The 15418-nt window shown below is 31.6% G+C and overlaps 2 protein-coding genes across 12 annotated transcripts in view; one reads left to right on the forward strand and one right to left on the reverse strand.

Annotated features, from left to right (window-relative positions):
- The window catches only part of LOC122631133 (solute carrier family 12 member 4), an 80069-nt gene extending 72818 nt beyond the window's left edge, over positions 1-7251 (forward strand). For 5 of the 7 annotated variants that reach the window (XM_043816430.1, XM_043816433.1, XM_043816437.1 and 2 more), the window contains 11 exons: positions 489-752; positions 1140-1325; positions 1466-1701; positions 1806-2005; positions 2094-2255; positions 2330-3768; positions 4063-4170; positions 4379-4438; positions 5199-5527; positions 5852-5991; positions 6433-7251. In XM_043816430.1, the coding sequence (XP_043672365.1) occupies positions 489-752; positions 1140-1325; positions 1466-1701; positions 1806-2005; positions 2094-2255; positions 2330-3768; positions 4063-4170; positions 4379-4438; positions 5199-5527; positions 5852-5991; positions 6433-6524 (3216 nt within the window). In that variant the 3' untranslated portion in view covers positions 6525-7251. The remainder of the gene's footprint in view (positions 1-488; positions 753-1139; positions 1326-1465; positions 1702-1805; positions 2006-2093; positions 2256-2329; positions 3769-4062; positions 4171-4378; positions 4439-5198; positions 5528-5851; positions 5992-6432) is intronic. The other 2 variants (XM_043816431.1, XM_043816432.1) reach the window with 2 other exon arrangements.
- Positions 7252-13221: 5970 nt separating this feature from the next.
- LOC122631136 (NGFI-A-binding protein homolog) overlaps positions 13222-15418 on the reverse strand; it is an 18233-nt gene continuing 16036 nt past the window's right edge. For 2 of the 5 annotated variants that reach the window (XM_043816448.1, XM_043816451.1), the window contains exons 7-10: positions 15031-15101; positions 14757-14868; positions 14631-14708; positions 13222-14482 (exon numbers count right to left, since the gene is read on the reverse strand). In XM_043816448.1, the coding sequence (XP_043672383.1) occupies positions 14375-14482; positions 14631-14708; positions 14757-14868; positions 15031-15101 (369 nt within the window). In that variant the 3' untranslated portion in view covers positions 13222-14374. Of the gene's footprint in view, positions 14483-14630; positions 14709-14756; positions 14869-15030; positions 15102-15418 lie in introns of those variants that run through there. The other 3 variants (XM_043816449.1, XR_006327628.1, XR_006327627.1) reach the window with 3 other exon arrangements.

Below are 15418 nucleotides of genomic sequence, written 5' to 3' on the forward strand. Positions count from 1 at the left end.
AAAAGAAAAAAAGTAAAAAGAAATGGAAACAAAGTGAGTTTACTCGTCTGTTATATTTTTTATTAACGAATCGAAAATAAATTTTGCATAAATCGATATACCCATCTGTAATAATATTCATAAAGTTTTATATAGATATTGTATCGAAGATAAAAAATAAAAAATAAAAAATATATATATATATATGGTTATAATATCGTATTTAAATTCAAAAACATTAACTAGAAATTATGAATTTAAATGTTACAAAGGCAAATCACACCGTGGCATTTAATTTAAAAAAGTTAAAAATAATTAACACGGAGCGTATCTATGTTTTAACATTTTAATTATTGTATTTCATTTTCTTTTTTTTTTTTTCTTTTACATTTATTGTAAACTCGACGTATAGTTAGTAGTTTTAAAATATAATAGTTTAAAAATAATACGTGCTAATGAACGACGAGTTTTGGTTTATACAAAATTTCGCATCTATTCTGATCACATAGGAGGAGATGGAAGATCGACCTCGGATATCAACGTTGCTCAGCAGTTTGGCAAATTACAGCAATACGATTCCAGCTGCGACCGATATTGACAGCAAACCAGCACCAGCTGCAGGTGGTGGGGCTCGTATGGGCACCCTCATAGGCGTTTTCCTTCCCTGTATACAAAATATATTCGGTGTTATTCTTTTTATTCGTTTAACGTGGGTCGTCGGTACAGCCGGTGCAATCCAATGCTTCTTCATCGTTTTATGCTGTTGTTGCGTCGTAAGTTAACCAAATAATTTTTCAATAATCATTCTTATTTAAAGTAACTTTTCATTGATATGAAAAAAGAAAAAGAAAAGAAAAAAATTGTCATCCCATAGAAAATCGCGATAGTTGTGAAAATGATCAGATGCGAACGAGAAAGAAATGAGTTATTTCGATTAATAATAATTATCGGCTCACCCTATATAATTTATAATTTACGATACTATTCACTTTATACATAAATACATGTATATATATATATATATATATATATATATATATATATATATATATATATATATATATGTATGTATGTATGGATACGTGTATAATTTATCGATATATGATGTATTAAACGTCGACAATTACTTTCGCGTTAATAGAAATTATGTTTAAACTTAGACGATGCTAACGGCGATTAGTATGAGCGCAATTGCAACGAACGGTGTGGTACCGGCCGGTGGATCATACTTCATGATATCAAGAAGTTTAGGTCCAGAGTTTGGTGGTGCCGTTGGCATGTTATTTTACACTGGTACCACATTAGCGGCAGCTATGTATATCATCGGAGCTGTCGAAATTGTTTTGGTAATAAATTCAATTTTTGTTAATTTCGATGTTATTGTTAAAAAACGTACTTATAGCGAATGATAAAAAAAAATCACACACACACACACACATATTATATATATTTTTTTCTCTTTTTTCTATCCTCCGCAATACATCAGACGTACATGGCTCCGAGTATGAGCATATTCGGAGACTTCACACAGGATCCAAATATAATGTACAATAATTTTCGAGTTTATGGTACATGTTTGCTCTTGGTGATGGGTACGATAGTGTTCGTCGGTGTAAAATTCGTAAACAAATTTGCCACGGTTGCCTTGGCATGTGTTATCCTCTCTATCATTGCTGTCTACGTTGGATTGTTCGTGAATTTCAACGGAAACGATTCCTTAAAGTTCGTATTTCCTTTTATACCAATCGAATGTAGTAGTAATAATAACAATAATAGATAATAGATCAAATTTAATTAATAATATCATTATTTATCCGATCGTTTAGAATGTGTATACTTGGGAAGAGATTATTGAAAGATCTCGATGTATTGACCCAATGCAACAAGAATCCAGGTGGCCATCTTTACAACGTATATTGCCATAACGTTACCAATACTACTACCACCAAATGTGATCCATATTATTTGGAAAGTAATGTTACCATCATAAATGGTATTCGCGGATTGGCCAGTGGTGTATTCCTAGGTAAGTAAGATCATGTATTTATCTAGAGATAGTTAACTTATCTATGAAAGAGAACGCGTAAGGAAAAATTTAAATCGTCACGACGTAGAAAACATATGGGACAGTTTCCAAGAGGATGGTCAGCTGATCGCTTTTGGTAATAATCCTAAGGACATAGACAACATGGCTGGGAAAAGTTACAATCAAATAACGGTTGATCTCACGACGTCATTTACCATTCTCATCGGTATATTCTTCCCATCGGTGACGGGTAAGTATATGGAATAGTTTTTTTGCTGATAGAAATAATGGAAAAACGTTGAATGAATTTTATCACGTTCGAAGGTATTATGGCTGGATCTAATAGATCCGGTGATCTCGCAGACGCACAAAAGTCGATCCCAATTGGTACAATTTGTGCAATTTTGACGACTTCGACGGTCTACTTGTCAAACGTCCTACTGTTCGCTGGTACAGTGGACAATCTATTGTTGAGGGATAAATTTGGTCAGAGTATAGGTGGTAAACTGGTAGTGGCTAACATCGCTTGGCCGAATCAGTGGGTGATACTGATTGGTTCATTCCTCTCAACTTTGGGTGCTGGACTTCAATCATTGACAGGAGCACCAAGATTATTACAAGCAATTGCCAAGGATAGTATCATACCATTCCTAACACCATTCGCTGTTAGCTCGAGCCGTGGCGAGCCTACACGCGCTCTCGTATTAACCGTGATAATATGTCAATGTGGTATATTATTGGGTAACGTCGATTACCTGGCACCTCTGCTTTCCATGTTCTTCTTGATGTGTTACGGTTTCGTTAACTTGGCCTGCGCTTTGCAAACCCTCCTCAGGACACCAAATTGGCGACCACGTTTTAAATATTACCATTGGAGTTTATCCTTCCTCGGCTTGGCCCTCTGCATAGCTATTATGTTCATGACCAGTTGGTACTATGCCTTACTGGCGATGGGTATGGCAGGTTGCATCTACAAATACATCGAATATCGTGGCGCCGAAAAGGAATGGGGCGATGGTATACGTGGTCTAGCTTTATCAGCGGCAAGATACTCCCTTTTGAGACTCGAGGAAGGACCACCACATACAAAGAATTGGCGACCTCAGATCTTGATCTTGGCTAAGCTGACCGATGATCTCGTGCCAAAGTATAGGAAACTCTTTGCTTTTGCCAGTCAGCTAAAGGCTGGTAAAGGTTTGACAATCTGCGTCAGTTGCATAGCCGGTGATTATATTCAAAATTCTGGTGAAGCTTTGGCCGCCAAACAAAGCTTGCGTAACACCGCGAACGAGGAAAAGGTCAAAGGATTCGTTGACGTTCTCGTAGCGGGCAACATTGTTGATGGACTTAGTTCTCTTGTACAGACCACCGGATTGGGTGGGATGAAACCTAATACCGTCATTCTTGGTTGGCCATACGGTTGGAAGAAATCGGAGGATAAGAGAAGTTGGAGAGTATTTTTGCAAACTGTCAGAAGTGTTGCCGCAGCACGGATGGCCTTGCTCGTACCAAAAGGTATAAACTTCTTCCCAGATTCAACGGAAAAGGTTGTTGGCAATATCGATGTTTGGTGGATCGTACATGACGGTGGTCTTCTTATGTTACTACCCTTCCTCTTGAAACAACATCGTACCTGGAAAAATTGCAAAATGAGGATCTTCACTGTTGCACAAATGGAAGACAATTCTATACAGATGAAGAAAGATTTGAAAAAGTTCCTTTACGATCTCAGAATTGAAGCGGAAGTCGAAATCGTGGAAATGGTAATTTTCCCTTGTAATCGATTCACTCTATAGGCGCTTAATTGCGTATGAAAGTCTTTTTCTTTTTTTTTTTTTTCTTTTTCTTTTCTTTTCTTTTCTTTTCTTTTCTCTTGTCTCTCGATGGAGATTTGATCATGGTGCCCATCGTTCCAAATACGCGCATATTTTATTTTTTACAACATCGAAATTTTGCGGAAGAAAAAATTTGTGAGAGATATCTTCTATCCTTTTATATATATATATATATATATATATATATATATATATATATTTATCTAATTGACAATCTTGCAGATGAACTCCGACATCTCCGAGTATACTTACGAGAGAACTTTGCTGATGGAACAAAGAAATCAAGTATGGCGAGAGTTGCAGTTAAATACGAAGGAATCACGAGGAGTGGTGAGTTTCGTTGGCAAAATAGAGAATCTCTTTTTCTTTTTTTCTCTTGACGTAAGAAAAAAAAAAAAAACGAAAAAAAAAAGAAGAAAAAAAGAAAAAAGAAGAAACTAGGTATAATAAAAAAAAAAAAAAACTTAAGATAAAAAAAAAACAAATCTAAAATCGTGATACTGATCGGAATGTGTCTCTTTGTTGTGTGCTCGTCAAGGATAAGGTGCAGACGTTGGTGGACTTCAACGAGGTACCCGCCGAGGAAAAATTACCTCTGGTTTGTCAGATCATCCCCGAAGTTCCGTGTCTGTCCATCTTCGACATCGAGAACCACGATGCCGATGCTCTCCCCCTATCCCTTTAATCCTAGAAATCTTATAACTGTCACAATTCCTTTTTGTGTCCGACGTTATAGAAAAAAATAATTTCATCGAGTGGATGAAACTGATAGAGGGACGATCGCATAAGTAATGATTCTTTAAAAAACGTATTATTATTATTTTTATTATTATTATTATTATTATTATTATTATTTATTATTATTATTATTATTTATTATTTATTATTATTATTCGCCTATAAAATGTGTTCATTAGTATTACCTTACAGAGTGTTGTTAAACTAAATATTTTATTTTGTGAGAATAACTGACACTTAAGTAACAGTAGTAATTTTCTCGTATTAACAATCAATTTCGTATTGACGATTAAACGATACGATCGATAAGAATAGAATCGTAATATCCCCCTTCGATATGAAGATCTTTAGATAGAGAAAAAAGAAAAATTACGAATAGGAGAGATGCCTCTCTCTATCAGGATACATCTTTAACGTCCTTGAGAAAAATCTGACCTTACCGTTTCAGCTTGATTGGCACGTTCATTTCGAATGCTTAAATAGTTATCATAATATGTTTGGCGACCATATAGTGCTTTTAAGCTAGACACTTAGTTTAATCCCATAATTGACTTTATCCGCTGTTCATCGTTAAAGAAATTCGAATGTTATTGGCTCATACGTTTTATCATGATACACAGGTCCAGGCAATTGTGGATCATCATCACAACGTTGACGTCAAGGTACCATCCAAAGTAAGATTTCAAGAACCTGGTAGCCAGAATACCAACGAAGCTGACGAAGCACAAGAGAAACTTGTTCAGGATTCAGAACAAAAGGATTCAGAGGGAACTGTTAACAGCGAGAAATCGGAAGAGGAATCTAAAGAAAATCCAGACGAGGAAACTAAATTGATCGGTGGTTCACCGAAAACAGAGAACAAGGAAAATGCTCAGAAAGAAGCTAAGGAAAATGAACAAGAGAACAAAGCTGAAAGTCCAAGTTCGAAAAAGCCACCTACGCTCAAGCCGTATGTCATTGAAACATTATTTATATCATCGCTTGTGTATATAATGATTCTAAACGGCCTTTCGTACGCTCGTTCGAATTAAATCTATTTTAATATGATCTCTAACATTCAACATTTTATTTTTTTTTTTTAATCATTTTTTTTTTACATTATTATAAAATGTATGATTTGAACGATTGTAAAAAAAAAAAAAGTAACAACACAATAACTCTAGCTTTCTAGACTCATTTAAAGATTTATAACATGTAATAATTCTTTTACGAACTAAATATCTAAACTAAAACTTCAGCTCTCATATAAGGCTTATTCTTAATTCTGCTACAGTGACGAAAGTGACGTGAGACGTATGCATACGTCTGTGAAATTGAACGAAGTAATTGTGAACAAGAGCCATGACGCTCAGTTGGTTATCCTTAATCTACCTGGTCCACCACGAGACACGAAGATGGAACGCGAGTCAAGCTGTATCCTTTGACATCGTTTAAACTTTTTATAATTTATAAAATATCTTTTATTCTCTACGATTTTTCTCATTACACATATCTATAAATATATGAAATACTTGATATATATCTCGTATATGAATATAATGAGATATAACAATGGATTAAAGAAAATTATATCAATATTTATTTACTTACTTATTTATAATTTTATATAATTTTATTTATATGAGTATCATATTATCTGAATTATCAATTTTCATTTATCTATCTGAACGTATATATGTACATATACATAAATATAAATATAAATTATATATATATATATATTATAACTTTAAATATATATATAATATATAATATATATATGTATGTATGTATATGGAAATGATATATTTTTCAAATAATTAATAATATGTAAAATATATAATTATTATTTTTTCCTTGACGGTCATTATTTAGATATGGAATTCCTAGAAGTTTTGACGGAACGATTGGAGAGGGTACTAATGGTGCGGGGTAGCGGACGAGAGGTCATCACAATCTACTCGTGAATCTATCGCGCAACCTTCATGACGAAAGAAACATCTAGTTTATTTCTTAAAGACCTAAACAAGTTCACTTTAAGGAACATATTATTCTTGTGCCATTATAAAAGCTCGGATATTAATATCTGCGCGCCTCGTGCTGTGAATCGCAACGAGTGTGAAACCGCGACGACAGCTATCGAAGATCGATCTTTTTATGGAACCCTTCAATTAATATAATGGTTCCCTTCGAGCGATCGATATGCATTAATTCCGCCGATATTAGGCGTAGATTAATCCGAAAAGAGATTATATCGTTAACGACGACGCGATCGTATACGATCGTCGAGATATGATATTTAATTGAAACTGATTTTGATCGATAAAAATGAAGAAAAATTTAGGGCTAGGGAAAGGGGGGGGGGGAAGAGAGAAAAAAAATTAAAAACAAAAAAAATATATATAAAACATGAAACATTGACTAATCGAAAGCCGAAAAGAACAAATAAATAAATAAAAAAAGGAAAAAAAACCAAACCAAATACGAGAATAATATAAATCATAAAACAGCTTCCTCGCGAAAGAAAAAAAGAAAGAAAGGAAGAAAATAAAAAAAAAAAGAGAAAAGAAAAAAAGCAGAAAAAGAAAAACTGAAAACAAAAAATATTTCTTTTACACTTATTAAATTCTTAAAAACACTTTCGATCTCTAATCGCGTTCTTTCATTTTGGGAAGTGAACGAAGGGAATGAAAAGAATGGAAAAAGAAAAAAAAAAGAAAAAGAACAAAAAAAAAATGTAATAATAAAAACACATACAAGTAGAGTTAACGTAATGACTTTTCGAGAGATTCCATATACGCCATCACACATTGTTTTTACTATCCTTCGACATATTATAAGAGTTTCGACATTCGATGATGGATACGCGCGAAGATCTCAAAAAATAATTCTTCGTAATTACACACTTATCTATAAATGGCCGATAAAAAAAAAAATAAATAAATGAAGAAACAACAATACGAACGTTGAGGCAGTTTTCGTCTTTGAAAAAAAAAAAAAAAAAACAGTGAAAAATAATAAATGAAAATGAAAAAAGGAAAATGAAAATGAAAATTGAAATGATAATGAAAAAGAGAAGCAAAAACAAACCCGTGAAAAAAGAAGGAAAGAATGAAAGAAAGAAAGAAAGAAAGGAAGAAAATGAGTAAGAAGAACATTGACGAAGAATTATAATATGATGAATTAAAGAAAATGATGAGAAATAAATAGCACATGTCCCGATCGAACTCATTCTAAATATTCTTCACTATGAAACCGAAATCAAAATTTGGTCCGAGGCTAAGGTCGAAGCATCTACGAAACCACTGCCAGAATACTTTCTAAATGCTTCGCGTTTAACCAAAGACGCGAGAGGCTCATTTTTCTACATGCATTGTCGTTTTAGAAAAAAAAAAAAGATTAAATAAAAAATAAAACATACATTATATAAATACACTTACTTACACCAACATACACAAACACATATACATGCGTTCATGGTACGTACATAATATATAAATACATACATACATATATACATACATGCATACGTATATATATATATATATATATACATATACACATAAACACACACACATGTATGTACACACGAAAGGACTCTATTGCTTAATAGGTGAATTTAGAGTAGCCTAGGGTAACCAGTGCTAGAATACGCAAAACTTACAATTAGATATATCGTATTTGATAATAGAGATATGGAAAAAAAAAAAAGAGATATTGAGCGTAATTAATGCATTTTTCTTGTCGACTGAAGTTCGTTCCGGATTACATACTCTCGATTTCTCATATGCGCAAACAAAAAAAAAATAAAATAAAATAAAATAAATAAACAAACTAACTTGTATCCTTTAATCGCGTTTGTACTGTCCATGGCCTATCGGTCGAAATTCGCACGAGTATTACACACCACGTATATATATACACATATACACGTATACACGCATACACACACACACACACATACACACACACGTTTTATCTTCGCGAACGAATAACACCAAGTGTTAAAATGAAAGAAAGAAAACAAAAAAAAAATGTATGTATAGTTACGATTCCAGAGATGTCGCATAAAATGATAGTGTATGAAACGGGAAAAATAATGGAAGAGCAGAAAAGAAAGTTAAATATATAATCGAACGAATAGAGGATAAAGAAAAATAGATAAAAGAGATTAAAGAAGAAATAAACCAAAGAAAGAAAGAAAGAAAAAGACTCCGATGCCAAAAAGGAAAAAGAAAAAAAAATGCGTCGTTTCGGGGATCGATCTTTACCAAGACTTTCATCTCGAAAGTTATTATAATAGCATTGTAATTAATCGCATTATATGTCGTATGCATGTTACGTTTCATGGATGGTCTGACAATGAAATATTAGGCCACGATATCCATCACCTTTTTAGATAGGCACTATCTAATAATAGAGTTTATCTATGAAACGGAGTAACGCTAAAGGAGATCGGACGGTCGAAGAAAAAGAAAAGAAAAGAAAATAAAAGAAAAGAAAAGAAAAGAGAGAAAAAAAAAGAAGAAGGAAATCTTTTTAAAGGGAAAATCTCGTAGAACCAAAAAGTTTGATGTAATATTCACCGATAATATTTAATGTGTACCTAACTTGTGTCCATTAAAAAAGAAATATATATGTATGTATTAACATATTATATATATATATACATGCATAAACATATATATATATGTGTATATATATATATTTATATATTATATATAGATATATGTATATATATATATATATATATAGTATACATAAAATATATATCGTATACACATATAAGACTCTTATACATATACATACGATTGTGAACGACTGCGTATTAATGTAGAAGAATATGAAATTGTGAAATTGCAGTCTACATGAAAAAATTCTTCGAGATTGGATGATATAGAGCGCGTTCTTATGCCAAGAATATAGATGTATGTCTCCTTGATATAACTTATATGTTGGATTCACAAAGTTCATCGTAAAAGTGCACATATTGTCTTGTAGTGTATAGAGGATATTTAAGACGAGAAAACGTGGAAACAAGAAAAAAAAGAAAAAAGAAAAATACATTGCTAAAGACGTGCGAAAATGTTTAAAGACTATAAAAGATGGAGACGATAGGTTACAAGATGATTAACGATATTACGATAATCAAATGAGGAAGCTCATATTGTAATACGTTCTTTATTTTGTTTATATTTTTTTTTTTCTTCTTCCTTCCATTCATTTCACCACCCAAAATCCGATATACAGCTCGATTCAACAAATATTTTTATATTTCTTTTATATTTTTATTTCGTTTGTTTTGCTTCTTGGACGCGTAACAATTTATGGTTACATAGTATTTTCTTGTTCGTATATTTTATATATTGCTGTTTTTTCTCTTTTTTTTTTACTTTCTTTTTTTTTTTTTTTTTTTTTTTAATCGTTTCGTCGATCTTTATTCCAATCAATTGGATTATCAAACGCATAAAACACACACTGTTAAGACAGATTGATATTTGACTCGCATTGATATATCGATAATTAAATTGTTATCGGTGCGTAATAAAAAGAGATAAAGTCGAATAAGAATATAACATTTAACGTTGGATCAGAGAAATTTCATTTAATCGCTAAAAGTTATACATCTGTATTCTCTCGTGCGTCTCGATTTTTCGATAGAAGGAGATTATACGAGATAAACAGTCAATAAGTCCTTATATTAAAAACATAATACTTAGCTATTAAGATACATATGTAATGTGTCGTCGAGAAAGAAAATTTCTTTTAATTATACTTCCTCTATCACTATCTCTATTTCTCTATCTTTCTATCACACTATCTATCTATCTTTCTCTCTTTCTCTCTTTCTCTCTTTCTCTCGAATCACGCGTTTATTCTCGTGCACAAATTGCAAAGGGTGTAAGATGTCGTATCTGTACAAAAAAAAAAAAAAAAGAAAGAAAGAACTTATTATCGTTTAACGATTTATGTATATTCGGAGATACGAAAATTTTTGAGATCGAATGTACTTAAAAAAAATTGAAAGTAAAGAGTTAAAAATAAAAAAAAAATAAAAAAGAGAGAGAAAGCAACAAATACAAAAAAAAAAAGCGAAGAAAAAAAAGTTAAAAGTTAAAAGTGTATAACAATGAAAAAGGACGAAGAAACCAATCGAAAATCTTTAAACTTTGCTGATACATCGATTGCTGTTAATGAAATTTGCAAGGGGGAAAAAAAAAAGAAAAATGGAGAAAGGGAAAAAACGCAATGGAAATACGAAAAAAAAAAAATTTGCTCTCTCAAAGGTTTGTCCATTTGTGATTTTTCTGATGTATGCACATACATATGTATGTAAATTCGATACACATGCATCGCAGAGAGAAACAGAGTTTAGAGTTCTATATATTATATTGTGTCCGTATATTTCTAAGCTGACATTATCTTCTTATCGTTCATCATCTACCTCTTAATAAACGTGTTTGGAAAAAATCGTATTTAAAAAAAAAAAAATGAAAAAATGAAAAAGAAAAAAAGAAATCGAGTAGAAATAATTAACGAAAGATGGACGCTCCGCGTATTACTCGAATGACGGATATATTAAAAAAAAAAAAAACTTTTAGCGAACACACGACCTTTGACTTTATCTTTTTTTAGTTTTTCTTTTTTAATTTTTTTTCTTCTTCTCTCTCTCTCTCTCTCTCTCTCTCTCTCTCTTTTTTTTTCTTTTTTTGGAATTCTTTTTTTCCTTTACCATTTCACTACAACTTTGTCAAGAGCTAACGCGGAAAGTATTCTCGATCCAATGCCAGCTCGATTTAAATTAATCTCAGAATAGACTTTTATTATAAAGGAAGGCCGATAAATCCAAAAAAAAAAAAATGAATAAATAAATAAATAAATAAATAAATAAATAAGAAAATAAGAAAGCAATACGAAGGAACAATTTTCAAATACGCTGCATCGTAACACAAAGGTCATCTAACGTAGAGCTGGTATATAAAAAAACATATTGCGTATATATATATAAATAAACAAATATTATTATTATTATTATTATTATTATTATTACTATTATTATTATTATTATTATTATTATTATTATTATTATTATGTATTATCATCGTCTCCTATATCTCTACGATATCGCAATATGTACTTTATAATTTTAATATGTTATTTATATACTTAACCCGTCGCATATATATATTTTATGTGTACTTATCTACTTGATAGGCATTGGCACTGCATAGTTTATACAAGACATGTTGAATGTGAAAAAAAGTTTATTGTGAAAACTGTTTTTCGTATAAGTTGCTCTAACACATTGTACATAAATAGATAGATAAAAAGAGAGGCATTATATCTTAAAAATCTTTTTCATATAGGTGAGAAAGCAGTATCGCAGCTTTACGTTGCTGCCATTTTAATATTTTATTATGTCGTATTATACTTTAAATGCACAATTATCATTATATTGTATGAACACGTACACGTACATCCTACTGACACGCGCACACTTTACTGACACATAACACATATAAACATATTAACACGAAATATGTATATACAGATACGACGAACAAATGTAAAGATCTGCAAGCTTGGCATTTGACATAAGCGATGGGGAGTGGGAGGGGGGAGGGAGGGAGGGGAGGAAAAAGCATAGTATGGGGATTATTGCAGAGCATCTTGTTTCAAACAATATGCAGTCGGTATTTAAATCACCTCTAGGCTGTGAGATGCGAGCTAAGCAGCGGAAAAAAACTTGCTCGAAAACCTCAATCATATGTGTCAAATCAAGTAAATCTACTTTTAACCGATCAATATAATCAATTTTAGATCCCTACCACACACAACTCCTTTGAAAAAATGAAAAAAGAAAAAAAAACAAAAAAGAAAAAACGTCAAAAAAAAAAAAAGAAGGACAAAAGAGAACAAAAACAATTTTTTCTCTCGAAGAAACTTTTCTGAACTTTTCTCATGACTTTCGAAAGAAATTAAATAAAGAGAATGATTTGTCAAGTCCCATAAGGAAATGAAACGTTTGTATGGCATACTTAAAAAAAAAAAAAGAAGGGAAGGAAAACAAAGAAAAAGAGAAAAGAGTATTATAAAATGTGTGCATATGTATAAATATATATATATATATACATATATATATACATATGTAGATACATATATATATATCTACATATACATAAATATATATATATATATACATATATATACATGCGTGTGCGTGTACGTATATGTCCGTTTGTGCGTGCGCGACTGCGTGTTTGTGTGTGTGTGCGTGCATATAAATATAAAAGTATAATATATTTGTAGATATACAAACTCTTTTAGTCATCGGAATAGTATATAGAGTCAATACTGCGAAAAAATAACTTACCTACTTATACCCATAGACTATAGGTATCGACTACTTGTGATTAATTTATGGAAGAAGAAGTATGTGATTGAAAAGCGTATACTGCGATAAAATCCATTAAATAAATAAATAAATAATATATCAGAGACGAAGTCTATCGAAACGTAATATTGATGATCGCGATATAAGATTGATTTAATTATAAAACAATTCACACCTCGTTTCGTTGTATTAACTTCAATTTTTATTTACTTTTTAATTTAAAAAGGAAAAAAAAAAAAAAAGAAGAAAGAAAGAAAGAAAGCAAGGAAAAGAAATTAATACATGAAAAACACATCACAATTGTTCATAATCCATCTAATAAAGATTAGATCGACGTCTTTAATATCTCGCTTACAATTAGTTTCGAAAATCATCGGATTTGTCGATTTATATTTCGGTTAAAATTTATCAATGATTGACGTCTACGAAGAAATCGCTCAATGAATTTTTTCTATGTATCTACGAATATAGATAGTCAATGTGACTAGACGTTTCATTGACTAACCATTGCGTAGATATAAGAAAAAAAAAAAAAAAAAAAAAAGAAGAGAAAAAAGTGATACATCGAATTTAAACAAGTCGGAGATAAATCATTGAGGAGCCACGAAATAGATACAGGAAGAAGAAATATTCAAAGAATTTCATTGATTAATCAGAGGTGAGTAAGATAGATAGTAGAAAAAAGATCCATAAATTGATATATATATATATATATATATATATATATATATATATATACATACATATACATATGTGTGTGTGTATCAGTCATCATCACATCACTTTTTACAATTACAATAACATAACAAATTTGAAATGCAAATTCATCTGAAAAATAAAATTTGCATCTTCGACAAAGAAATTAAAAATAGCACGTTAGAAGAGGAAATAAATGACATTAGACGCTAATACGAATAAAATGACAATGTCTTTTGTATTTACAATTCTCTCTCTCTCTCTCTCTCTCTCTCTCTCTCTCTCTCTCACTCTCTCTCTCTCTCTCTCTCTCTCTCTCTTTCTCTCTTGCTTTCTATCTTGCGTACATCGATACGCTAGTTTACAGTCTATAAATTTCTAAAAATGCCATAATACGATACGAGTATTCACTATATGGATTTATACTAGAACTAGATAACAAGCGACATTTGTCTCGCACGTCTTTCAATCGTAAATATTCGATTGTGACTAATTGGAAGAAACATTTTGCATTGAGCAATCTGCAAGATCTGTTATATTATAATACATAATATCATCAACTATAATAGCAATGACAATCACAAAAATTATTATACCGAATAAAACTACGACGACGACGACGACGACGACGACGACGTTAGGGTGATCGTGAGAACGATAAAAAGTAATAATCATGATAAAAACATGATTTACTTTGATCAATATCATTGCGGAGTTATAGTAATATCACAGCGTAGGCTTCTCGTCCGCAGGTTCTTCCTTTATTGCATGACCGCATTCCATCAAGGCAGGATTTGCAACAGCGATTATGTTATCTCCGCGAGATGCTATTACCTAAACGTATTAATTTCATTCAAATATATTAATAAATGATTTTTACAAACGAACGATTAAAAAACATGTGATTAAAAGAGAAAAAGCAAGAAAGAAAAAAAAAAGAAAAAGAAAGAAAGAAATTTGTAATCGTCAAGATATGATATACTTTTAAATTGAAATCGTTTTCCTTGTCCGTATTTTCCGTTTCGGCGTCGATGGTATCCTGAAAAACGATACGAAAGGACTGTCATTCGATTTAAAAATATTATTCTGTTCGATTAAATTAACTTACATGCATGGACGATGATTCCTCGTTCGAGAAAGAAAATTGACTGTCCGAATCGCTGATTTCTTCGACGTTACTACCGAATACTCCGTTGTTACTCTTCTTCCTCCAAACTGGACTGAAACATTGCAAATATCTGAACATCAATGCGTACTCGTATTTGTTAGATAGTACAGTATATTATGATTACATAATATACCATTTTCACCTTTTTTTTTTCCATATATAAATCATAATAGTAAAGAAATAATTATAGAATGTGAGCATCGAAAGTAATCACCTCGACGAGCCGTGTCTCCTAATCCCAGTGTTATTAATGTCGGTGACGGAACATCGAAGATCCAATTCTTCCTGAAAAACAGAACTGCTGTAGACGGTAAAAGCAACAAAAAAGAATGGAAAAGAACAAATTGATTTCGTTCGAAAATAACGACTTGTTGAGAACACAAAAAAAAAAGAAACAAAAAATAATTAAAACGAAAAACAAAAAGAGAAGATAAAAAAATAAAGCGACTCGCCAAGAAACCAGGCGCGAAGCGTAGGATCTAAGCGAGTCGCGATTGGTAAACAAAGAACAAAACACTTTTTTTATCCAGATTTGTTATATGCTAAAGTAAAGAAGAAAAAAGAGAGAGAGAGAGAGAGAGAGAGAGAGAGAGAGAGAGAGA

The sequence above is a fragment of the Vespula pensylvanica genome, chromosome 8 (genome assembly GCF_014466175.1).
Source record: "Vespula pensylvanica isolate Volc-1 chromosome 8, ASM1446617v1, whole genome shotgun sequence".
Taxonomy (NCBI): Eukaryota; Metazoa; Arthropoda; class Insecta; order Hymenoptera; family Vespidae; genus Vespula; species Vespula pensylvanica.